Below are 27573 nucleotides of genomic sequence, written 5' to 3' on the forward strand. Positions count from 1 at the left end.
ATGCATCTTGTCAGACTATGATGGTATGATTCAAAAAGAAAAGAGACTCCCCACAAAGTCTGAAGACTAAACAACATGCTTCTGAATAACACATGATTCACTGAAGAAGTCAAAAAGAAATTAAGGGATAAGGGCAAAAGACTAGCATACTTTAATGATGGCTCTTTTGCTTACTAACAGACCCCTTCATCTCCCAGGGCCCTCGTTAGGGAATCCTAGGATTCTCACACAGACATGGTAGGCCTAGACCTCTAACAGATCTCTCCCCACTGTCACTGGTCATCTCCATCAGCAACAACACAATGGGCCCATGTGGGCCCCCATAGGACCTCACCCTCAATGCAGATCAACAATGATAGGGACTGCCCCATTCTCCAAGGGGAGGTTGAACCAAATCCTCTACCACTAGAGGAATATGGGTCTGGCAATAAGTGCAGCCTAAACATTCCTAGCTATGACCACAGAATGTGAACTCAGACCTACAAGGATGCAGAGGTTTCACAGGCTCCTGCACTGAATATGGGCCCTAGGTCAAACTGATGGGGTTTACAGTTAATGGTATTTATATACTTTCTCCATATTTGGGAGCTACTCTCTTCCCTGATCCAGTTTTCTAGTTCTATTTCCAACCCTGACACCATCTCCCCAGGTAATGCCTTTGGCTCACCTGCATGTTAGCTATCGGGCTCAGTCAAAAATTAGTAGTCATAGGCCCCTTGGAATATACCTAAAACAGACCTACTAACTTTTCCAAAAATGGAAACTCCAAATCTCATCTGCTCTATTCTTGCCTTTAGGTTCTAGATTATTAAACAATTTGTTCTTTATATCTTAATGCTTTTTCAGACACCAAATTGCAGATGCTACCATGACACCAACTCAACCTGACTTCCCTGGGCAGACAGCCTCACCAGTGTATCCTGGAACCCCATCTCTCTGGAGCCCTGCCCCACTAGGGAAAGATAGAAATAGGCTGGGAGTATGGATCAACCTGCCAATGCCCATGTCCAGCAAAAAAGCAATTACAGAAGCCAGACCCTTCCACCTTCTGCACTTCATAACGATCCTGGGTCCATAGTCCCAAAGGGGAGTATGGGGATGTATGGAGGGGATGGGATATGGAACTCTGGTGGTGGGAAATGTGTGGAATTTTACCCCTTTTATCCTATGGTTTTGTTGATATTTCCTATTTTTATTTTATAAATAAATTAAATTAAATTTTAAAAGAAGAAATTAAGAATTTCCTCAATATCAATAAAAAGGAAGAAACCAGCTATCAAACCCTATGGGAAATAGCAAAAGCAGTCCTGAGAGCTAACTTCATAGCAATACAGGCCCACATTAATAGAGGGGAGAAATCACTAATAAATCACTAATAAAATCAGTTGGCATCTAAGAAGCCAACTGAACCAACTACAAAAGGAACAACAAAGAGATCCAAAGGTCAGTAGGAGCCAGGTAATAGTTAAAATCAGAGCAGAAGTCTACAAAATAAAAAAGAAGAACATCACCAGGAACATTAATGAAACCAATAGCAATTTTATTGAAATGATAAATAAAATAGATAAAACACTAACTATACCCCTGATTGGAGCTTGAAAGAGTCCTGTGAAGTAAGATCAGCCAGAAAGAAAAAGACGGATATGGGATGATCTCACTCATGGACAAAAGCTGAGAAATAAGAACAGAAGAGAAAACACAAAGTAGAACTTGGACTGGAGTTGGTATATTGCACAAAAGTAAAAGACTCTTGGGGAAGCAGAGGGAGTTCAGATCTTGGTACACAATGGTGGAGAAGGATCTAGGTTGGGGATGAGAGTGTTTTTCAGAAAAATGGTAAATTTTATACAAGTACCAACAACTGTACTTACTGTAAACCATTCATTCCCCCAATAAAAAATTAAGTTTAAAAAAAAAAGAAAAGAGTAAAAATCACTCAGAAATGACAGAGGAGGTACTACAACAGATGACACACAGCTATCTCCTGATTTTTTTCAGTCAAGTATTCTTACTTTATTACTAAGATGAGAGGTTTAAAATACTTAGCAAGGCTTCCTCTAGTTCTAAAGCTAATAATTTCTACATCTAAGACTTGATATGTCATTTAAATTTTCTTAGAATAGAGCTTATGAAAGGTCTGTATGGATGTGAAAGACAACACTATCAAATTCATGTAAAGAAGTGATTCAACCTCACCCATGAATGTAAATGAACAGATGAGGTCAAAGAGACTCATTTAAGGGCTCTAAGAATAGACTGATGGTTGAACATGCAATTCACATAAAACTGCATTATTTTTTAAACGTTAACTTTTACATTCAGGAATATACTTGGAAGATACGTGTTGTTGTACACCGCAGAGAAGAGAGAGAGGAGGTCTGGAGCGAAGAGGGAACACAAATCTTTATTTGCGCTGGCACCTCAGAGTTGGGTGCTAGAGAAGCAGGTTGGGCCACGTGGAGGTAGTGAAAATGGCCGCCTCACACAGTAACCTTTCCTGCGTCTGAACACCGGAGTGAAGAAGAAGGGCTTTTATAGGAGCAGCTTTCGTGAGAATGGGAAGGGGGAGGAGTAACCATAGCACTCCAGGATACGTGAGAATGGGAGGGGGGAGGGGTAACCAAAGCACTCCAAATATCACGGGGGGGGGGGGGGGGGGGGGTAGACAATGCCCTGAGGGCACAACATGGCTGAACAGGCACTCAAGAATGTCCTAACACTCGTGGGAACTAGCAGTAGCCTGAGGGGACAACATGGCAGATGTGACTGCATCTGCACAATTTCCCAGCAGATATGGGAATATAATTATAGGTAGTGATCTGGGGGAATATGGGGGAAATGAAAGGGAAAGATCTTTGAAATTTGGACTGAGGGGCAGCAAAATAGCTCCCTTGGGTAGTACATCACTTTACTAAAGACCCCTACAGCACTGAAGGAAGTTTCTTTTCAATCTCTCTCTCTCTCTCTCTGTCTGTCTCTCTCTCTCCCTGTCTCTATCTTTGAAAAAATATGGACTATAGCTGCTATCTTGAAACTTTAGCTACAGTATTTTTGTGACACAAAAGAAAGAAATCATGAATCATAGGGGACACTGTCAACATCTAATTACTAAGTCATTAAAATCACAGGATAGATGCATCTTGAGACATTCATGGTTTTCAGACTTCATTTTCCAGTAAGAAAACTAGAATTAGGTAATTCTAAACCTAAAGACATTACATTTTTAGACAGTGAGTCAATATACTAATTCTTTCTCTATTGAGAGGACTTGGCACTTGCTGTTGTACTATCATTACTACAGGAGCTACAAATAGCCCAGAGAGGTTTGTCCAACCCCCTGCCAGAGTGCATGTGATCTAGAAGCAAATGGTAAACCCTGATCCTTAATATTGTGTTAATACTTAACAATTTCTTCAAGCAACCATAGGTTTTCTTTTATTAGTTCTTTCTCACTCCATGTTTTTGTCTGTGTAGGAGTTCCACCCTATGGCCAGTGTCTATCGCTTCAACAATATCAACATAGAGATGGCAAAATGTGTGTGTTTGGGAGCTGCGTGGTGATGAACTTGATAAAGTGCACATATTAACTTGTGTGAAGACTCAGCCTAGGGGTCCTGATCCCCCAACTGCATGGGTGAAGCTTCATAAGCAATAGAGTTGTGCTGCAGGAGTCTTTCCTCTTCTCTCTCCTTCTTTTGCTCTCTTTGTATTTCTCTCTCTTATCCTCTATCAAAAAGTAAGAGAAAAAAAAATAGCTACAATCAACAGTGATTTCATGTAGGTACTGAGCCCCAGTGAAACCTTGATGACAAAAAAAAAATGGTTATGTGTATATGTGTGTGTATTCAATTATGGTTACCTCAAATATTCCCAAATCTGCTTTTTTTTTATTGAAAAGATTAATTGTGCAAAACAAGTCACTTAAATAATACTACAACATAGAGTTAAGCTGCTAAAATTTTCTTGAAATAAAAATGAAGATGAGGGAGTGGGGTGGTAGCACAGCGGGTTAATCGCAGGTGGCGCAAAGTGCAAGGACGGGCTGGCGGTAAGGATCCTGGTTTGAGCCCCCGGCTCCCCACTAGCAGGGGAGTCGCTTCACAAGTGGTGAAGCAGGTCTGCAGGCATCTTTCTCTCCACGTCTTACACTACTGTAAGCCAGAACTAAGGAGTGCTCTGATCGGTCTCTTTCTCCCCCCCAAAAAAAAAATAAATAAAACAAAGTATATTTTAAAAGAAAAACAAGAACGACGCAGGTAGATTTGTCCAGTAAATGTATCCCAGGATCTCCATGGTGCTTTCCTTATCTAGTTATGGGTCATTGCAAAACCAAATACTCAAAACTCACCTCCGTCACCATGTATTTTCATGAGTAAACAAGGAAGTATTTGGCTTCCTACCTCAATATTTGAACAAATGAACTACTACGATGTGTGCCCAGGCCACAACCACTTTTCTCTTTAACATAGTCTTCCCAGGCATTAGTCACTTGGTAAATCTGCCATTAAACGAACTTAAAATTGTAGGCAAATTGACAGAGAAAACAAGAAGGTTTACGTGTTTCTCATTAAGATCTGGGCTCTGGCCTGGGATGCCTCCTCTAGAGGAAGCTGGGAAGGGAAATGTCTTAAATTTCTAAAAATCGCTCAACCCAGCCAAAAGGCACATGCACTCATTATATGAGACATAAATTGAGGTGCCAGAATGTAGCTCAAAAAACTGAGTAAAGCCTTTCTTCTCTAGGTGATGGATTCAAGTAGTTTCTGCTGTAGTTGGAAAGGCTGGATCAAGTAATGGAAAACATACAAAAGATAGTGGTCAGGGTACCAGAAATTAGTTAAGCATGAGATTCCTCTAAGAGCTTACATTTGCTTCTAATCGCTGGGTATTTTCTTCATCCAGAGAAAAAATGGCTTACGAAAGGATCCAGAAGTTTACAAACCAGGTATCAAGGGATCCACGGAGGTATGTCAGCATTTCTGCAATCACGATTTTAATGTTATTTTAAGAGAGTATTTGGGCCAGGAAAGTGGACCACCTGCCTTGTATGTGGGAGACACTGGGTTTGTGCCTTGGCACCACAGAATACAACTAAAGCAAAATAGGTCAGAATGTCACGGTCCTTTATTTGTGTTTGTGTATATGTTTCCCTCTCAGTAAAAATTAAATTAAATTAAAAATAAATAAAAGGGCTGGGGAGGTGGTTTGGCAGTACATGGTAGGACACATGCTTGAGATCTTGATTTTGATCTCTGGTACCACATTAAAAAAAGATATTTAGAGAGTCCGGCGGTAGCACAGCGGGTTAAGCGCACGTGGTGCAAAGCACAAGGACTGGCATAAGGATCCTGGTTTGAGTCCCCAGCTCCCCACCTGCAGGGGAATTGATTCACAAGTGAAGAAGGTCTGCAGGTGTCTATCTTTCTCTCCCCTTCTGTCTTCCCCTCCTCTCTCTGTCCTATCCAACAAAAATGAAATCAATAATAACTACAACAAGCAAGGGCAACAAAAGGGAATAAATAAATATTTTAAAAAAGAAAAAAGATATTTATGAACAATGAATTATGGACAGCTATGAACATAGAGATTCCTTCAAAATAGTGTTTGCATGCCCTTTGGATAAATAAAAGTGGTATTACAATAGCCAAAGAGTGGTAAGCAGCTTAAATGCCCATCAACATATAACTAGTTAAAGAATTTATGGGATATGTACTCCATGGAATGCTACTCTGCAATCAAAAAGAAGCAATTGTGTCCTCTCAGGCAAAATAGATGAAACTGAAGGTAATTATGTTCTGGGAAATAAGTAATGACATGAGAGACCAATACAAAATGGTCTTACTCATGTGGCATCCAATGAACTGATAATGTGAATTTGCAAAAAAAAAAAAAAAAAAAAGTGCACGTGGCACAAAGCACAGGAACCGGCCTAAGGATCCTGGTTAGGGCCCCTGGCTCCCCACCTGCAGGGGAGTCGCTTCACAGGCTGTGAAGCAGATCTGCAGGTGTCTCTCTTTCTCTCCCCCTCTCTGTCTTCCCCTCCTCTCTCCATTTCTCTCCAACAACGACGATATCAATAACAACAACAATAATAATTACAACAATAAAACAACAAGGACAACAAAAGGAAATAAATAAATAAATAAAATGTTAAAAATTTTTTTTAAAAAACCTGTTTTAAGACTTTGTGAGAACTATGGTGGTTCTATATGGGATTGTACAGGACACAGAACTTTGGTGGTAGGTGTGATGTGGGACAATACCCTATAATGTTACAATCTTGTACACCACTATTGATCGCAAATAAAAAATGAATAAGAAAGTACATTTAATCTTAAAATCAACCACTGTTTTGAAAGTATACCCAAACTACATATTTGGATACATCAACATATCTATAACTAAAAACCTTGGGTTTTTGTTTTTGTTTTTTTTACAGTAGTCTTTAGAATACAAACTGTCTCCCCAAATCTTTCTGGATGTAGCTAGTTGCTTTGAAAATAATTTCACTGAATAGGAGAATTCTAACTCTATATTTGGTCATTTATTTTCCCTTAAAAAAAAAAATCCAGGGGCCAGGAAGATAGCTCAGTGGTAGAACACAGGGATTATATGCCTGAGGTCCATGATTTGATCTGAGGCATCCCACATGTTAGAATTGAGGGTTGTCATTGTCTCTTACTTAAGAAAATAACTCTTAACAATAAGTTTTAAAAGTACAAACTTAATGCATACACATGTGAGTACACTACAATATCATATGTGCATCAGATTCAAATTACCAGAGCTAAGACAGAAGCTCCACTATTCTGTGCAGGTTCCTTAGCAAAATGGCCCCTTTTTCAAAGACAAGCCTATGAATGAGTTGAACTGCAGATAATTCAGTTTTTAATTTTATGGTCATTCTTCTCTCCCCAAAGCAACTTCTATTTGTTCACTATACCTCTTATAAAATGTGATTTTTCTGTGGGTAAAATAAAATACAGCAAGTTATTAGGTGCTTTGGCTAAAATGAAAATCAATATTTTAAACTGCTAAATTCAAATTTATGTTCACTGAAATAAGAATTTTTATGAAAACATGAGAATCTTTGTGACTCTGGAGTCTGCAAAAGGAAATTCTTAACTGTACCATTAAAAACATAAATTTACCTGTGTTTCTTTTGACCTATGTCAAAAACTATACTGTAACCCATTAACTACCCCTCATAAAATTAAAAAAAAGATTAATTATAAATATAGCCAAAATGAACCTTTTCAAAGTTAAAAGATTCAGGTTTTCTTTCTTTCTTTCTTTCTTTCTTTCTTTCTTTCTTTCTTTCTTTCTTTCTTTCTTTCTTTCTTTCTTTCTTTGTTTCAAGGCACCATATTTAAACAAAAGGCAAGTCACAGAGTTATGGTACCTATGTTACTATGTTTAGTTAGCAAAAGGAAGCGAAGGGGGAATTCCGAAATTGTGGAATAGCGTCCAAGCAAGTTCTGCTACAAAAAAGGATTTTAAAGTACTCTGATCTGTATAATGAGCATGACTACCTCTAAGCTAAGGTCTAACTTATATGTGCATATAGTTTATTCTCCAAACAGTCTTGATGAGTTAGTTGCATACCATGGCCCTCCACACTGCATTATCTTCCAATAAAGCACAGGGTATATGTGAGAGTTTGCAAATGGATTGAGCCCAAATCAATCAAAATAAGTACTGTAGATCAAAGATACTATTGATGCCATCATTCTGAATATATATCATGCCTTCACTGGTAAAAAGTTTTATAGATTCAAGTGTATTTTCATTTTAAAGTAACTTGAGAACTCCTGAACCTATTTTCCTCCCTGCGTATCCAAGTGCTATAAGTTATTTTCCAGTCTTCCTTCACTGGGATAGAGGCCAACATGATTGGAACAGGAATAGTAGACATACTTTAAACAGCAAAACTGTTAGGGACACCCATTTGAACACACATTACTATGCACAAGGACTGGGGCTCAACCTCAGCTCTCCACCTACAGGGGGGAAACTTCACAGATGGTGAAGCAGATCTGCAGGTGCCTCTCTTTCTCTCTTCCTCTCTATCTCCCCCTCTCTTCTCATTATTATTATTATTATTTTGCCTCCAGGGTTATTGCTGGGGCTTGGTGCCTGCACTATGAATCCACTACTCCTGGAGGCCATTTTTTCCACCTCTTGTTGCCCTTGTTGTGGTTATTATTGTTGTTGATGTCATTTGTTGTTGGATAGGACAGAGAGAAATGGAGAGAGGAGGGGAAGATAGAGGGGGGAGAGAAAGATAGACACCTGCAGACCTGCTTCACCGCCTGTGAAGCGACTACCCTGCAGGTGGGAAGCCGGAGGCTTGAACCAGGATCCTTACTCCAGTCTTTGTGCTTTGTGCCACATGCACTTAACACACTGTGCTACCACTCAACCCCCTCTCCTCTCATTTTTAATGTCCTGGCTAATAAAAAATGAAAGGAAAGGGGAAAAAAATGGCTGCTAGAAGCAAAGGGATTCATAGTACAGGCACCAAGCCCAAGAGATAATCTAGGGGCAAAAAGTCCCTTAAAACAAAGGTCCTTGGGAATGTGGGTGTTCAGGCTCCCAGAGAGTCTTTATGAGCAATCAAGCCCTCTGGCCTTCTTATATAGCGGATTTATCTAAAAAGACAGAAGTGTTTCCAGAGCTGAGCTTGCTACAGCTGGGATATTTGCATCTGGGATGTATATGAGCTGCTGGCACATGGAATAAAAAGCATTCACAGAACCTAGGCTCATATTCTTGAAAAAAACATCAGAACCTGAAATAATGGTCATTTTGAATAACTGTCGAATTCTAAAACTCCATAAACATGGTTCCCTGACCACAGAGTATCAATAACCATCATTTTTAAAAAGAGTTTTGGCAAAGTATCACATTGATTAATTTGAGCTCACAAGGATCTGATGTAATATTTAAAAAACAAATCTCTTCTTTGTGTAAACACGAATTAAGAAAAATGTAAATCTCCCATCTAGGTTTATTTTTTTTAAATAGGGGTTTTAATTATATATTTATAAATCTAGAGTGCTCAATGCCTTAGACAGTTAAGATAATAAATGGAATTTGGCAGAACATTTGTTCTGATTACTGGATGTTTAATGACACTTGGAACATCAAGATGCATGTGAAATTACACTCAAATATGATGCACACAGAATGACTTGGAAAGGCTCAGATCTCACTGTGACTTGACTCTTTACTCCTGGAATATAGACAAACCACATTCTTGTTTTCCTCCTACGCTGCCTCTCTAGATTAAACTATATTAATTTTGATTGATAGTCATCTCCATAATTTGTGCTGTTTGAAAGAATAATTGTTACAAGATTCCACATTTTTTTCAGTTTCTTCCCAGACATTGGAAGATATGAATTTAAAGCAGTGTTCTTACTTCCTAATTGATCAAACATGAAGCAAAACTGATGAAATCTTTGTAAAATAAATGTCTAATGATTCCATGCAGGTTTAAACATCACCTCAAATTGGGTTTGATAGAGAGTTCTAGGCAGCTTTGTGGTTTCTTTCCAGCAATTTTTCTACTTCAGATGTTGCAGCTGCATGGTACTAATAGTGTGTTAAAACAAGTGGTGATGTTACTTGAAATTTCATACAGAAATGCTCTGCATAGCTTTCAAAAGTAAGTAATATGGTGTATTGCACCAAAGTAAAAGACTCCGGGGTGGGTAGAGGGGAGAATACAGGTCCTGGAAAAGGATGATAGAGGACCTAGTGGGGGTTGTATTGTTAAGAGGAAAACTGAGAAATGTTATGTATGTACAAACTATTGTATTTAGTGTCGAATATAAAATATTAATTCCCCAATAAAGGGGGAAAATTAAATAAAATATATATAGGCTGCTGATGCAACAGGCTCACAGCTATGTAACAACTATATCAAGACCCATCACTATCGAGTTTCATGCCATCAACATGTTGTCGTCAATGTGTTTGTCAGCTACGTGTCAGTTCTGTGCCATACACGCTCCAGCAGGAAATGCACTGACTCCAGTATCCATGCCAGCCATCTTTTCTAAATAATTACAAACTACTTGCACTCTAAATATTTAGATTACTAGGAATCTCAATGTTGGCCCATCACCTTTCCCTTCACTGCACATCAGAGCTAGAGAAGGCTTTGATTACATGCCCTTGAACACAATATTAATACACACATGAAACTAATTAGAATAGCTGAGGTGTTTGAAAGAAAGGAATTTTGATTTTTATGAAGATTGTCAAGAGATCATTTTTCTTGGTCCAAATTTACTTTGTGGATGTACAGCCTAATCTCAATTGTAGTTGGAAAACATAAAAAGCAAATGCCTGTTTTCATCTCACTTCTTTATATTGATTATTTTTCCTTCCTGTTGTTCAGATTTTCCTGTCAACACAGGTAATAATAAAAGTATAGAATCAAGTACAAACTTGATGTACATCTGAAGAAAAACACTGAATAGTCCAATACTAAAATACTTGGGCTCACCACATGGGAATACCTTACAAAGAAATTCCATGAGCAGCAGAACAGTATTGTGGTCTCCACTGTTCTCTTTCCCTTCCTGCCTGTGGTCCTCTTGGGGGGGGGGGGGGGGGGGGCCTTCAGTGAATAAGAGAAAGAACTCCAAGCAAAGAACTCCTAACCAAAAAATGACAAATATATATTTTTTGGATAGTTCTTGGTTGAAATTTTAAGAGAGAAATAAAACATGAAATCACTTCAAAATATCTTTTTGAAAGAGGCAAGGAGAAGTAAAGGGAGAGAGAGGAGCACACTATCCAAGTGAGCTATTTTGCAAGCCCAAGAGGTATTTCTGATGGTTGGCCATGTCTGTCTCTGTAGTTAGTTGGATAATGAAGGAGTAAGTGATGCCATAGGAATCTAATATTCAGAGTTTAGGTAACAGCAGAAAACTCAAAAGTACAAAAATATTTCATATGAAAATTATAAAACAATTTCTCTACTTTCTATTTATAAGCCCTGGATACAATTCTAGCAATAGGTTGAGTAAGGAAAGGAGTCAGCTTTAGAGAATCTTCTGACCTTAAAAAGCACATAAAGAATAGGAAAGCTATCAGTTATTCGGAAGAGTTGGGAGGTTGCACAGCAGGTTAAGTGGGTTAAGTGCAGGTGGCTGCAAAGCGCTAGGACCGGCCTATGGACCCTGGTTCAAGCCCCCGGCTTCCCACCTGCAGGGGAGTCGCTTCACAGGCGGTGAAGCAGGTCTCCAGGTGTCAATCTTTCTCTCTCCCGTCTTCCCATCCTCTCTCCATTTCTCTCTGTCCTATCCAAAAACGACAACATCAATAACAACAAGGACAACAAAAAGGAAATTAAAAAAAAAAAAAACAGCAAAGCTACAAGTGAATTCAATAATTGGGAGAGGCAACCTTATTTTCCTTCAATTGATCTATACATTCCTGGAAAAAGACTAATTCTGTTACTATGTCAATAGATTTTTACTTTTAAACATGCTGTTTTGAGGGCCAGGTGGTGTTGCACCTGGTTAAGTACACATACTATTGTGCACAAGGACCGGAGTTCAATCCCCTGGCCCCCCCATCTGCAGGGGGAAAGTTTCATGAGTGGTGAAGCAGGGCTGCAGGAGTCTTTCTGTCTCTCTCCCTCTCTGCCTCACCCACCCCCTCTCAATTTCTCTGTCTCTATCCAATAATAAACAAACAATACTTCAATAAAAAATAAACAGCCAAAAATAAACAGAGATGGGGAGAGAAAGACAAACACCTGCAGACCTGTTAAGTGACCCCTCCACCCCCAACCCGCAGATGGGGATCCAGAGGCTTGAACTGGGATCCCTATGCCGTTCCTTGTGCTTTACGCCATGTGTGTCCAACCCAATGTGCCACCACCCAGCCTCACCAGTTCCCATTTTTAAGATGCAAGAACTTACAAAACATTGCAAGTCCAAATGAATCCATGATGCTTTACTCAAACTAGTGCAAATGATTACCACCATAAACTGCCATATCCCCTGTGTAGTAAGCAATATCCAATAACTCACATCTGAGACAAAGAGAAAAAAAAGGAAATCAGCTAGTGGCTACCTTATGTATAAACTTATGTATTACTGTGGTGGTAAATTCAACTGCTTGCTATTTATGTCCATCAGTGTATTTAGCACTGGAAGTGGAAAGGACAACCCCTCTGCTTTCATGATTATGAGAGTCTGCTAAATGCCTATGTCAGGTATAAACGGTCTAAAATCTCAGAGGACAGTGGTTTGGGAAAACAGATATCTTCATGAATCATGAGGATTCCTTGCAGGGTCACCAAGGCTTGGCATGGGTAGCATGGCCGCTTATAAGCAGTCTAAGTGACATTAAAAAAAAAAAAAAGGCAGAGTGATAGTAAAATGTAGGGGAAATGTGAGAAACTAACCTCATTTTGAATCTGATTTTAGGTCTTAATTATCATGCTAGGGACTTTAAACTTCACTTGACAGACACTAGTGAACTCCACTGAAAGGTGTGTAAGCAAAAACAATCTGTGTATAGTCTATAGTATGACTTGAATTTAGACAAGATATGAGAAAAGACTAAATTAGGATGAGAGCAACAGGGTGTGGAACAAGGAAGGAGTGTGTAAGTTATAGTGTACAAAAGACCATGCAGTAAAAAGTGTGATGCTATGATATATGAATTAGAGAGTGAATGACAGACAGGTGGATATTAATACAGGCAGTAGAAAACAGTGAGAAAAGCAGTAGGATATGAGTTAAAGACTAAGATTGTGTTCTTCATCTGGCCACAAACTAACCAGTGAAACTTGGGGCTATCTACTTTAGTTTAATAAATAGCCATTACTCAGTTTGACCAGGATAGTTATGGTTATGTCAGTGTGCACTGGTTTAGCATCATTTTGATTTGGACAATCAATTATATGGTTCCAATGTGCTTGAATCTCTCTCCCTGATTCTGGGTATATGGAAATATACCCAGAATATATAAGAAATATAAGGTCTGTGCAAATATAGGGATACCTCCACTTTTTTTAAAAAAAAAAAGTCATTTATTTCTTTATTTAGTTTACAACAAAGTATCCTGTTCCTCATCCAAAAAGGACTGAGTTTATAAAACATGCTATATATCCTTCTACAGCTAGATCAAATGACTTCCCTGGTAATACTGTTTGATGTGAATCCCCTCAATAAAAAGAAAAAAGAAAAGAAAAATTTTAAAAAAATTAACCATTTGTTAATCAACTAGTAACAGAAACTGGGGATATAAGAGTTCTGCAAAATGCATCTGAGTTTTTAAGTTGGGCCATTTTCGGGTTAACAGTAAGAGTGTCTCTGTGTGTGCCTGGCAGTTTAGTAACCAGACTATTGGGCCTAACAAGGTAACTCACCTGGAAGTGTTCCTACTTTGCTATGTATACAATCCTGTTTTCAACTGCTGGTACATCACATGAGAATACTATGTCAATGAAAACAGTTTGGGTGCTATGGTGGCTCTCTTTTTTATTTACTTGGTTGTTTTCTTTTTTTTGCTTGGTTTGGTTTTTGTTACTAAAGCATTGCTCAGCTCTCGTGGTATAGGGGACTGGATCTGAGACCTTGGAGCCTCAGGCATGAGAGTCTCTTTGCATAACCATTATGCTCTCTCCCCCATCCCTAGCTGGAAAGGTCAACCCAGAGAGGTGAAGTCCCAGCAATAACAGTAACAAAAGATAGACTGCTTAGCACTATACTTACTTCAGGTAGGAAAAAAGTCACAAGGAGATGATAGACAGGTCCTACCAACTCTAGAATTAGACTTGCTGATCTTTGGAGTTGAGAATTTGAAGTGCTAAAGACAATTCCCAGTGTAGGTTTCCCTAAGAAAACTAGAACTTTTCTAGAAATAGGTCTCCCTGCCCCACCCCACCCACAGAACAGAACTTTCCTAGAAATAGCTCTTCCTGCCCCACCCCACCCCCAGAACAGTCTACACCACACACACACACACACACACACACACACAAAGAGAGAGACAGAGAGAGAGAGAAAATGCTTCTTACTTCACCACCTAGTAAGGCATATGCATTACCATACATGAGGACCCAGGTTCAAGACCCTGGTCCCCACTTGCAAAAGGAAGCTTTAAGATCAGTGGCACAGATGTGTCTTCTGATGTCTTTTCATATCTCCCTTGCCTCTCTCCTTCTGCCTCTACTACTCTATGAAAACAGGAGGGGTGAGAAAAAAAAAAAAAAAAAGGCTGCCAGAATGATGGAGTGGAGCAGACACTGGAGTTTCTTTGATAACCCTGCTGGGAAAAATTTGCAAGACCACTTAGACTGGTTCCACAAACTTAAAAGTTATGTATATTGGTTCATATCACTAGGCTGCTGTTTCACAAACACTGCACAAGCTGAATGAGACTGTGTACCTCTTATGAACAGTTCAAAACCACTGGTGTAGGAAGGGGTAGTGTCATGCCTCCAGGCCTCAAGAGGAAGTTTCTGATATTCAAGCCTCAAGTTCTCACTCCTATGCAGAGCTGCTTCTCAACACTTGGCAAGATGATGGCAGGAGACTCGGCTTCTGTCTAAGCAAAGTACCTGGCTAGCTGTCAGAGACCAAGCTTTAAATGGCTGGAAGCATTTGATAGATTGTGTGAAAATTTTATAGTCCTTCCGTCAGACACCATGATTTATCATCCCATAACACACAGAAGAACCAAAAGAAGCCATCGACTAGGCCACACTCTGGGAGGCAGCAGCCCTCTGACACTCTAAGGCCACAGGCACTATATATGGATCCAATAAGAAAAGCTGCTTCAACACAAGAGAGAGCTGTCTCTTGATCTTGGCAAAATGTTTTTGGACACCTAAAGGTACTTTTATGACTGCAGCTGATTAAAATGAAAAGCTTAAACAACTGAAATGTTCTTTTTGATGAGTTTTTGCCATGAACTATGGACCTCACAGTCCAGTGGGATTCGAGCCCTTTGATCCAGGGCATTCACATAAATTCAGAGTCATAAAACAACATTGGATTTGATTTTACTAGTGTGGCTGATGTTGCCAGATTTGTAACACAATCTTATTTTCTCCCCTCCTCATTTTTAGGCCTATCCAACATTATTTTAAAGCCAAAAAAAAAAAGGGCAATTCCATTTGCTTTGGGTAATCAAGTTTTAGGGTTAAGTCACTACTCCAGAAATATTGGGTTCAACACTGTAATAATGACACTGTACTATATTCACCAACCTGAGAATGAGTGCATTGTACACAATGAATTTACAAAAAAAAAAAAAGAAGAAAGAAAAAACCTATTCTGCACTAAATTAATTTAATGTTTACTTACTACTTAACAGGGGGAGATAATGTGATGAGAATTATGATGTGAATGGGAAAAATCTAAACAGATTTAGCATTCACTAAATTCCCAGCAGAACTAATTGAAAATAAACTCAAATTATCAAAAGACCTCCAGGTTATTTGTTAATGAGTAACAGACTGTCTTAAGTTTTAAAACTCATTCTATTTAAAATAAATAAATAAATAAATAAACAACTCTGGCACCTGTGGGAGACGTACAGAAAATATTCAACAGATTATTATTTTTTATAAAAAAAAAAGATATGTGAGGCCTGGGCAGTAGCGCAGCAGGTTAAGTGCACATAGTGCAAAGACCGACGTAAGGATCCTGGTTTGAGCCCCCAGATCCCCATCTGCATGGGGGGAGGGGTTGCTTTGCAAGCGGTGAAGCAGGTCTGCAGGTGTCTATCTTTCTCTCCTCCTGTGTTCCCCTCCTCTCTCCATTTCTCTCTGTCCTATCCAACAGCAACAATGGCTATAACAACAATAACAACCACCAGGGCAACAATAGCCTTCAGGAGCAGTAGATTCGTAGTGCTGGCACCAAGCCCCTGTGATAACCCTGGAGGCAGAAAAAAAAAAAAAGGATATGCACAGAGCCAGAAGGTGCATAATGCCTTGGACTGGGCCCCAACACCACATGGGAATAAAATGGGTGACTGAGGAGGGGGAAACCCCTATGGACTATGGAATACTGTCCTAGTGTCTTTGTCTCTATCTCCCTCAGTACCCAACCTCCTCTATCACTCATTCTCTCTTCCTCTTAAAAAAAAAAAAAAAAGTACCAAGAAAGAAAAGAAAGAAATTAAGAAAGAAAGAAGGAAGAAACTGGGTCAGAGAAATCACCCAATGGTACTGCCCAGACACTAAGGTCCTGAGAATATTTCATGGTGCCACACATACACACAACACAATAAATGTGATTCAAATGTTGAATTCACATCCTTTCCTACTCTTAGTTTTCCATATATCTACACCATAATATAATATTTACTTAACTTCTACTTCCAGAAACAGAAGCTTTGCTACAAAAGGTCAATGAGAGAAAAAAATACATATAATTTGACAAAGACCTAGATTACAGAGTCCAAATGGTCCAATGGTGGGTTGTAATTACTTTTTAATAGAGAAAAAAAATTGCTTAGATTCAGAAAGACCTAACATTACTTTTTCAAGGTAAAACTATTTTAATTTGAGGAGTCAGGCGGTAGCTCAGCGGGTTAAGCGCAGGTGGCTCAAAGTGCAAGGACCAGCTTAAGGATCCCAGTTAGAGCCCCTGGCCCCCCACCTGCAGGGGAGTCTCTTCACAGGCAGTGAAGCAGGTCTGCAGGTGTCTATCTTTCCCTCCCTCCCACCCCCCCCCCCGTCTTCCCCTCCTCTCTCCATTTCTCTCTGTCCTATCCAACAATGACAACATCAATAAAAACAATAATTACAACAACAATAAAGAACTATTTTAATTTAGACAAACAATTCTAAGTAATTTTATTTTTATGGATTGCCTGAAGGCTGGGAAGTCACTCATCAACATTGTCCTGTAAATGACATGGAACACAGAAGTCATGAGGTATCTCAACTATTCTGACTGAAAAGAATAACCATAAAATACATGAATCACTATTTTATGGGTAATTGCTCAGGACATTTTAAGCTGTGTTTCTAAACCCTATATTTGGGGGTATATACGTCAGATTAAGTCATAGGAAATTGCTGCTTCCTAAGTCAAGGTAGGCTAAATATCAGCAATTTTATATGCTACAACTTACAAAGTGTACCTATCAAATGTGAAAAATGCATGTTTTTTTTTCAAATTTTAACTTGTTTGTATTACATTTACTTATAACAGATGGGGGCCATGCCATATAAAGTAATATACATCCCATTATGATGAGAAGGGCATGGAGATAGCAAGAAAAGAGACTTCAGATTTTATGCTTAAAAGGATAATATTTTTTAAAATATTTTATTTTAATCAAAGAGTGAGTAACAGAGGGAAAGGTATGGAGAAAGAAATCAGAGTACAGCTCAGCTCTGGTTTATGGTGGCACTAATGATTGGACCTGGGACCTCAGAGTCTCAGGCATGAAAGTTTTTTGCATAACCATTATGTTGTCTCCACAGCCCTGATAGTATCATTTTAACACCTTCTTTCTTCTAGTCCACTCAAAAACATATAGTGTGTACTAATTATATTCCAGATTGTGGTTTAAGAACCCAAGGGAGAATCAAAATGTGTGAACATTTTTAGAGATGCAAAGATGATAGTTTTAGAAGCAACAACTAGTGTTGTAAATTCTATGTAATAGAGTGTTTGTTTCTTGCCACATACCTATCATCGGGAAGGCAATTTGAAATGTTTGACAAACACTACTCTAAAGCTTCAGCCCAGCTTCCTTTGATCACTCCATTTTACTGTCACTATGCTCTAGTCACAGGTTTTGCTATTGTCCTTCAAAACAAGTCAAGTTCTCTTTACCATTCAGGTCTCAAAAATGTCACTTCCTCAAAGTATTCTTACCTGACTCCTTAAATCTAAATTATATCCTATTATAGCATCTTTTTTTTTTTTTTGGTAGAGACAAAAGCTTCCTTTGATGTGGTGGGGTCCAGGTTCGAACCTGGGTCACACCCACAGCAAAGCAGCAACCAGCTATAGGTGAATTATTCCACTGGCTCCTATCAAAGCATTTTATATTTACTGAGTAGCTATTTTGTCAAAATCTGTCTCTCTAAAGGGACTACCAACTCCTAGTACCTAGTGACTATAAAAGATGGCAGAATATGAAGAATCTTCAGAGAACACATCAAAACTCAAGTAAAAAAAGAGAAAGCACAATTTGCACAGAAACCACTCTGAAAACTGTGTGTTCAGAGTTTCCACAGCAAAGGAAATAGAGACAGCATGCAGGTGAGAGGAAGAAGAGAGGGTTTCCCCACACCAAGAAAGAAGCCCTACCAGGAGGCAGCCAATTACAATCAGCAAGTGATTTCTAAGGTATAGAACTTATCCTGGGGGAATAGCTAAGAGGATTGGCATGCCCAGTCCTACAATCCTATACTTACCACACTGGATGGGGGGAGGGGGGCAGAGAACTGGAGTATAAATTCTGTGGAAGTCACTGGCAGTTCTTATTTTGTTTCACTCACATAATCCTGCTGGGAGCAGTTGGAGGATATAATTGGAGTTCAGTTTCCAGAGTAATGGACCCTTGGGGCAAATCCTAATAGAGTGCCACCTACCTCCAGTTAAAAGCTGATCTTTTACCTGGTGGCGCATCTAGTTAAGCACACACATTACAGTGCACAAGGACCCAGGTTCAAGCCCCTGGGCCTCACCTGCAGGGGAAAAATTTCATGAGTGGTGAAGCAGGGTTGCAGGTGCCTCTCTGTCTCTCTCCCTATCTTCCCCATCCCTCTCAATTTTTCTCTGTCTGTATCCAATAATAAAAATAAAATTTAAAAAATAGTAAAAGAGGGAGTTGGGCGGTAGTGCAATGGGTTAAGCACAGGTGGCACAAAGCACAAGGACGGGCATAAGGATCCTGGTTCGAGCACCCAGGTCCCCACCTACAGGGGAGTCGCTTCACAAGGGGTAAAGCAGGTCTACAGCTGTCTATCTTTCTCTCCCCTGTCTTGCCCTCCTCTCTCTATCCTATCCAACAACAATAACATCAATAACAACGACAACTACTACAACAATAAAACAACAAAGGCAACAAAAGGGAATAAATAAATATTTTTTAATAAGAAAAGAAACTATACGACAAAGCAGAAGTAGGAAGGGGAAAATTCTAGCCATATAAAATATATGCACAGTGAAATGGTACACAGCTTTGAAAAAAACAGATACCCTTTGAAATAACATGGAATCTTCAGGGATTATGAGACATGAAATAGCTCAAAAAGAAGATAAGGGAGTCAGACGGTCGGACGGTAGCGGAGAGGGTTAAGCACACGTAGTACAAAGTGCAAGGACCAGCATAAGGATTCCAGTTTGAGCCCCCGGCTCTCCACCTGCAGGGGAGTCGCTTCACAAGCGGTGAAGCAGGTCTGCAGGTGTCTCTTTCTCTCCCCCTCTCTGTCTTCCCCTCCTCTCTCTATTTCTCTCTGTTCTATCCAACAATGACAACATCATTAACAATAATAACTACAATAACAATGAAAAACAACAAGGGTAACAAAAAGGAAAATAAATAAATAAATATTTTTTAAAAAGAAGATAAATACTAGATGATCTCACTTATATGTGGGCTTACAAAGAAACACAGCATGGGGACAAAAATCAAAACAAAAACCCTTAGACTCTGACTGCAGAACTAAGGCCACCAAGAAAGGGAGATTTTTGCAAGAGTGGAAGGGACCCAAACTTAGATGAAGGGTTATTGGTACTTTACTGGTAGGTGAAGTGACATTACACTCCTAAAATACAAAACCTTATATGCCAACATTATCCCAAGAGTTAAGAAGTTAAAAAGCAAAAGAAAATAGAAGCCATGCCTATTCTGATCACTTCAGGGACTCAGTTGTACTTAAATACCCAGTTGTACTTAAATGCTATGAAATAATACTTTTTTTTTTAGGGGGGGTTCCACCCATTCTTAGATGAAATACAGACAAATGGGCTATGTATCATTGTTTGTAGGTGATATTTGTCAATATGGAACAAGTGTATTTTTTTTCTTTGAATTTTTGCATAAGATGTCAGGAAACAAACTCAGGGCCTCATACATATGTGGTATTGCTTAACAGCATTTTCACTGTTTTCTTTTCCTTTGAGGGAAGAGAGACACCTCAGCACTGCTATACTGTCCACAGTGCTCTCAGCATTTCCATGGTGCAGCCATGTGGTGTCAGGGCTTGGGACTCATGACATCATGCACAAAAAGGACATGTGTTCTACCAGGTGAGCGATCTGTTGACCCTGTGCATATCTGTTTATAAGAGTATGTAGGGAGTCGGGCGGTAGCGCAGCAGGTTAAGCGCATGTGGCGCAAAGAGCAAGGATCGGCCTGAGGATCCCGGTTGGAACCCCCGGCTCCCCACCTGCAGGGGAGTCCCTTCACAAGAGGTGAAGCAGGTCTGCATGTGTCTACCTTTCTCTCCCCCTCTGTCTTCCCCTCTTCTCTCCATTTCTCTCTGTCCTCAAGAATAACTACAACAATAATACAACAAGGACAACAAAAGGAAATAAATAAATAATTTTTTTAAAAAAAAATTAGGTAAAAAGAGTATGTTTACAGGTTAGTATGTATGTGAGTATATAGTACATATGTGCATAAACATGCATGTGTATATATAATATATGCATGCATGTATATAAACATGTAATATATATATATATATATATATATATATATACACACACACATACATATGACCACAAGCATCATGTGTTGCTTCTATAAGTACACTCAGCATGATGGATATGGAGGAATATACACATATTGTGTATGTTGTTTTGTGAAATTAAGAAACTTATGTTTAAATTAAAGGTCTGAGCTGGAACACTGCTCTCTTCATCAAAAGAAAATACACTGGGCAACTTATTCAGAGACAAAGAGTCCAGCTGACCTCCAGTGGTGAGACTGAGGAATAACTTTTAAATCATAAAACACTAATCCGCACAGCCACACACTGCAGCTTCCTTAATATTTTCAATGTATTAATAAGCACATGGCATGAAGCGCAAGGACCTGAACCCCCGGGTCCCCACCTGCAGAGGAGTCACTTCACAGGTGGTGAAGCAGGTCTGCAGGTGTCTATCTTTCTCCCTCTGTCTTCCCCTTCTCTCTCCATTTCTCTCTGTCCTATCCAACAATGACGACATCAATAACATCAATAACTACAATAACTACAATAAAAAAATAAGGGCAACAAAAGGGAAAATAAATAAATATTTTTTTAAAAAAATCTCATGTACACATTTACTCACCTGAGGGCCCAGCCTGACACAGCCCTTGAAAACTGATCAGACTTCATTTGAAAGAAGCTCACTAATCATTTGAAGGCACACCCTGAGGGGGAGGGTCTGCTGGAGTAGATTCTAGGGACAGAAGCCAGTGATAGATACCATCTTCACACATGCCCTTGACTTGCTCAAGTGTACCATCTGGTTTTTCTTTTTCTCCTTCCTTTATGCTCCTCTCTGCCTCATTCCAGCCAACAGGCACCTTCTTTGCGTTCCCCTTCACTTGTATCTTTCAGGAAGGGGCTTATATACCCTTGTATACGGCCCTGATTACTGAGGCTACTGCCTCCACATTATGCATTATGTATGGTATATGTGGGGCAAGATAATGTCTTGAAGGCTGAGACCTAGATTGCTTGACTAGTTACAAGATTAACTGCTTAGTTTTGCCAACAAAATTCAACCCCAATATATCTGTCAAATTTTCTGTAGTCAGTGACCTAAGAAGCACACCAGTGCCAGGTATACAAGGAGATCTGCTAGACTCCTAAACACTATTGTGTATTAATAATGAAGCAATAGATTAAACTATTTCTCAACATTTTTTTTCTCCTCTTCTATCATCTCAGTAATGAATGATACTAATGTCAACAGTTAGGGAAATACCATGAGGGTTTAATGAAATCATCATATTTCTTAATTTTGAAAGTTGTTTATTGCTATACAGATTGCTCCCTCTCCCTCACATTCTCCAGAAAGTTACAGATTTAAATGTATCCTGTTGATTATTAAGGTCACAATGATAGAGTTCAGGATGCCCGTACCTTTATGACCTTAACTGTATCAGTTCAAGTAGTTGGCACTCAATTTCATTTCAATTAACAGTGTGTAAACTCTTAGAAACAGATTAGCATAGAGAGTCAGGCAGTAGCGCAGCGGGTTAAGTGCAGGTGGCACAAAACGCAAGGACTAATGTGAGGATCCCAGTTCAAGCCCCTGGCTCCCCACCTGCAGGGGAATCGCCTCACAAGTGGTGAAGCAGGTCTGCAGGTGCCTATCTTTCTTTCTCCCTCTGCCTTCCCCTCCTCTCTCCATTTCTCTCTGTCCTATCCAACAATGACAGTAATAATAACTGCAACAATAAAAAACAAGGGCAACAAAAGGGAATAAATAAATAAATAATTTATTTTTTTAAAAAAAGAAATAGATTGGCATAGTGAACTGGGGAGAGAAAAGGTAAAATCTACAAGTCTCTCAGTAGAGGCCACCATACCATTCAGTTCTCTTGGGGGCAACAAGGTAACTGTAAGTTAATTTCCAGTTTGGCATTCACCCTTGAATTATTTCACAGTGGGAGTCTTCATGTAAGAAATGTGACTGACTGCATTGCACAATGAGCAGGGGTTGCCAGAAGCCATGTTTAGACAATTTTCCCTTCAGTGAAGGGTTATACATACAATGAATGGGGTGCATGAAAAAAAGGTTCCCACAAAGGAAATGATGTTGTTGGTGAATTGTTTTTCTTCTTTCCCACAACCCAAAAGATGTAAATTAAAACTTCTTTTCAAAGCTGTCATTCCTATGGTACTTATTTCCAAACACTTAAAGTGTTGGCCAAAAATAAAGTTCTCAAATTATTCAGTGTTCCTCAAGAGCTAGACAAGGGGCATGCGTTTTTTTTTTCAATTTTCAGAATTGAAAAAGCTGAGAGTCAAAGAAGTCTTACCCTCATACTTCTCTCCTGCCTCAAAAAAGAATGAGAAGTTTCATTTCCCATTCTAAGAGTTGGATTCCTTTACTGAGCCAGGCATCTGGAAATTCACTACAAAACTAGAGTATCTATTCATAGTACTGCTGAAAACCTTTGTTTTTAGTAAACGGAAATGAAAGGGTATTCATTCCTGCCCCTTAGGAGAAGAGAGAGTCTCTAGAAGATATTAAAAAACTTAAATGGAGAAAGAGTGTAAAGAACAGGGATATCAAGTTTCTGAGTTAGATAGCCCTATCTAATAGAACAATGTGGCTGGTAAGTTCTTAAACATGGGGGAAGTCAATAATTAAATTCAAAGGTGGAACTGAAGATTATCTGGTCTGAATCTTCATTTCAGGAACTGAGAAACTGAGCCCAAAGTACTGCCTGCAGTTCATGTTGTTCACTGTGTCAAACCAAAGATCAGACCTCGGGATTCTAGGCATAATGTTCTATTCATTGATTGAACTAATGAATGCAGGGGTTTCAAAATTAGGGCTAAATGGATTCAAATTTAAATTTCTCTACTTCATTGCCCAGTACTTCTGATACTCCTTCTCTGGAAACCTCATGTTATCATCTATACAATGGAGGTGATTGTTACTTTGCCTCTACTTCTACATTTACTCTAAAATAGATAGTAAATGCATGGAATGGGGGTTGACACACAGTAGAGATGTGGTAAACAGGTGCTACTAGTAGTCAATTATAAATTATTATATAAGAAATACTGTACATCATCTATGTGACAAACACACTAAAAAATACCTCTAAAAAAAGACTTGAAAAGGATAACGAAACAATTCAAATCACTTAACTTGAGCTTAGAAAAGTGAAATGTAGAGGGTTGGACAATAGTGCAGCAGGTTAAGTGCACATGGCACGAAGAGCAAGGACGGGCGTAAGGATGCTGGTTCGAGCCCTGGCTCCTCGCCTGCAGGGGAGTTGCTTCATAGGCGGTGAAGCAGGTCTGCAGGTTCTATCTTTCTCTCTTCTTCTACATCTCCCCTGCTCTCTCGATTTCTCTCTATCCTATCCAACAACAACAGCAATGGCAACAATAACAATAATGATAACAAGGGCAACAGAATGGGGGGAAATGGCCTCCAGAAGTGGTGGATTTGTAGTGCAGGCACTGAGCCCCAGCAATAACCCTGGAGGCAAAATAAATAAATATTATGGAAGTGAATGTATACATTGAGATGATAAAATTATATAACTCATAAATGAATTCCTAGGTTTGACCCTTGGCATAATCTATGCCAGTGCTCTCTTGGATGCTCTCTCTCATAAAACTAAATATAAACTTTAAAAAAAAAAAAGATTACATAACAGAGCATACATAGCGCAGTATTCAAAAAAAATCTGCTTCTAGGATTATGCAAATATTTTATGAGGAAAAAAAGTCTTTTCTCATAGTTTGTCTCCATACATGATAGAACTATAACAGGAAAAAACAGCTATTTCTCAAACCCATTTGACCATGGAATCTTCTAGTCAAACTGTATTTCAAAGACTCACTGAAAGAAGAATGAGCCGGAAGAAAGCCTGGTTCAGACAACCCAGGTTATAGTGCAGAGGCAGAAAATCAGTTGGAAGGTCATTGAAAAGTCACCCTCAAAGAATAAATACATTGTGTTCTAAAGAAGTCCCAAACTAGAAGAGTCCGAGGATCACTCTAAACTTGGTTGGGGAAAGTTAGTGCTAACACTTTCTTTTAAATCTTTATTTATTTATTTTGGATAGAGAGAGAAAGAAATTGAGGGGAGAGGGAGAGGTGAAGAGGGAGAGAGACAGAGAGAGACACCTGCTTCACCACTTGCGAAGCCTTCCCCCCCTGCAGGTAGAGATCCAGGGCTTGAATATGGTTCCTTGTGCTCTGTAATGTATACACTTAACAAGGTGTGCCACCACCTGGCCCCATGCTAATACTTTCTACTTGAACTTTCTACTGACAGAATCATTCGTATACCTACTCACTTTAGCAATCTGTTTCTTATATTCAGTACCATCTCAATTCCTGAGTCACCTGAGACTCTTGTCCACACCAGAACAAAGAAAGAGAAATCTCTGTAGAGCATTTTACAACAAAGGAGATAAGGAACTCCACCTCTTTCTCCTCAAGGAAACCAAAGTTTTGTTATTTTTTTCCACTTTGTTCATTTGTAGAACTGACTCATTCCCTCTTCCAAACCACTTAAACCAAGATGGATGTGCGTGACTTGAATTTAGAATTAATTCTGATAACCTTTTTGCTATTTGCAATGACTTCATATATAATCTAATACACTGTCCGCTAACTTTAAAACGTGCTTATCACTTGTTAAATAACAAGACGGATATTTATTCCACAAACTCAATCAACTTTAGCAAACAAGTACTGAGTCAGCACTAAGTAAGCAATAATTTTATGTAAATTTTGTTGAGGTAACATTAACTCAGCCATCAGTAAGCAAGAGCAGTACTTGGTTCAATATTTAGTTCTTTAAAATTGAAACACAGACTTTGTGTTACAGGTCCTACTAGCAAACACCATACAAGGGAATGACAATTAGAAGTTAATGGGATGCAGGTAATGATCTCACAATTATTCTGGACTTTATAAAGGAGAAGCAATCAGCAGTTTTCAAGAAATCCCTGTGACTAAGGAATGGACCACTGAGCACAACCCTTTTTCCTAATGAATATCCCCCTTTTTTTAAATACTTATTTTATTTATTTATTCCCTTTTGTTGCCCTTGTTGTTTTTTATTGTTGTAGTTATTATTGTTGTCATCGTTGTTGGATAGGATAGAGAGAAATGGAGAGAGGAGGGGAAGACAGAGAAGGGGAAAGATAGATACCTGCAGACCTGCTTCACCAATTGTGAAGCAACTCCCCTGCAGTTGGGGAGCTGGGGGCTCGAACTGGGATCCTTACACCAGTCCTTGCGCTTTGCGCTACGTGCACTTAACCTGCTGCACTACTGCCTGACTCCTGAATATGCCCTTTTTAAATGCCTTCATCTGTTTAACATCATATTGCAGAAATGCATTGAGAAATGGACAGATGCTAACACGCGTAAAAAAAAAAAACTAAGCTGAAGGAACTTATTCATACCACCCACTGGAAATATAACTCTCATGCCTAAAGCTCCAAAATTTCAGGTTCAATCCCCTGTACCTGGTTCAGACAACCCAGGTTATAGGGCAGAGGCACACCGTGTGTGTGTGTGTGTGTGTGTGTGTGTGTGTGTGTGTGTGTGTGTGTGTATTATACAATAACATATTTAGGTTTTTACTTTTTTTTTTTTTACCAGAGCACTGATCAGCTCTAGCTTATGGTGGTGCAGGGAATTGAACCTAGGACTTTAGAGCCTCAGGCATGAGAGTCTCTTTGCATAGCTATTATGCTATCTACCCCCACCCAAAATCTAAATACAAAATCTTCTTTCCTACTGTATAGACAAAACCTTTATTTCCTTGATCAAATGCATTTACAGTAATTTTCTAGAAATGGGAACTGGATTCTATTCATCCCCTAGAAAAACCTTAGTGTGCACTGTCAGGAACAAGCTGCAAATCCCTTCTAAGTAAAGGCATCAATAGAAAGGGAATATTTGCTTTGGCTTGTTTGTGTGTGTGTGTGGGGGGGGGGGGGGCATGTTTCAGTCTTACATTACCAGCAAAATCAAAGAGAGATACCTGCAGGTTTTCAATTTCTTCTTTGTGCTTCCTCTTCAGGTGTAAAATTGCAGCTTGGTATTCTGTAAAATCACAAAAAAAGTCAGTTAAAAAAGAGGCACAAAATTACATACAAAATTCAAATAAGCACCTCCCAAGCCCCAGGAGTCCCATCCCTAGGAAGAAACTGAATAAATAAATGCTAGGGTTTAGCCTTCACCTAACAAGACAGGTTGAAAGACAGGACATGCAGCTCAAGGGAGCAGGGAAATTTCCTTTCATTTCACAAACCCTGAGTTATGAGAAGCCCCAAATTAAGCACATAGGATAGGGTTAAAAAAAAATTAGAAGAAAGAAGAAGGCTGATAGGTGCTCCAGATAGACATGGTCAGGCATTTGTCTTTTAGGAGAAATTGGAAAATAAGGTCCTACAGTGAACAAATACAGATGTGTCAAGAGCAGACATACAGGAAATAAACAAAGACTTTCTATGTGAGATCAGAGAACTCTATTTTTAGCTCTGCTTCAAAGAAGAAAAACATCTTTATTTGAATGCATGGTGAATAAGCAAGCACCCAGAGCTGACTTTAATCTCTAGATCACTTCAGAAAGTCATCATTTGTCATTTAAATCAGAGTCTAGGGGGAGTTGAGATTGAAAGGAAGATAAAAATAAATTCCGATCCAATTTTAGTTCAAGTCAAATGTTTATTCCAACAAGTTCCCAGTATAATAATTCCACAGGAATTCTAGCCAAGCACTAAAACTCCCCTCCCACAACTAAGCATGAAGCATCCAGAACTTCTTTTCCAGCAAGAGGGGTCACAGAACTCTACAATCTACAGAGAACCACAAAGCGCAATGCTCTAAGAAAGCATTTTTATTCCTACCTTTGGGTT

The 27573-nt window shown here is 39.2% G+C and overlaps 1 protein-coding gene across 5 annotated transcripts in view; it reads right to left on the reverse strand.

Annotated features, from left to right (window-relative positions):
- FMN1 (formin 1) overlaps nucleotides 1–27573 on the reverse strand; it is a 446009-nt gene that overhangs the window by 253000 nt on the left and 165436 nt on the right. For all 5 annotated transcript variants that reach the window (XM_007521682.3, XM_060175174.1, XM_060175177.1 and 2 more), the window contains one exon: nucleotides 26697–26758. In XM_007521682.3, the coding sequence (XP_007521744.2) occupies nucleotides 26697–26758 (62 nt within the window). The remainder of the gene's footprint in view (nucleotides 1–26696; nucleotides 26759–27573) is intronic.

This window comes from Erinaceus europaeus, chromosome 16, assembly GCF_950295315.1.
Source record: "Erinaceus europaeus chromosome 16, mEriEur2.1, whole genome shotgun sequence".
NCBI classification, from domain to species: Eukaryota; Metazoa; Chordata; class Mammalia; order Eulipotyphla; family Erinaceidae; genus Erinaceus; species Erinaceus europaeus.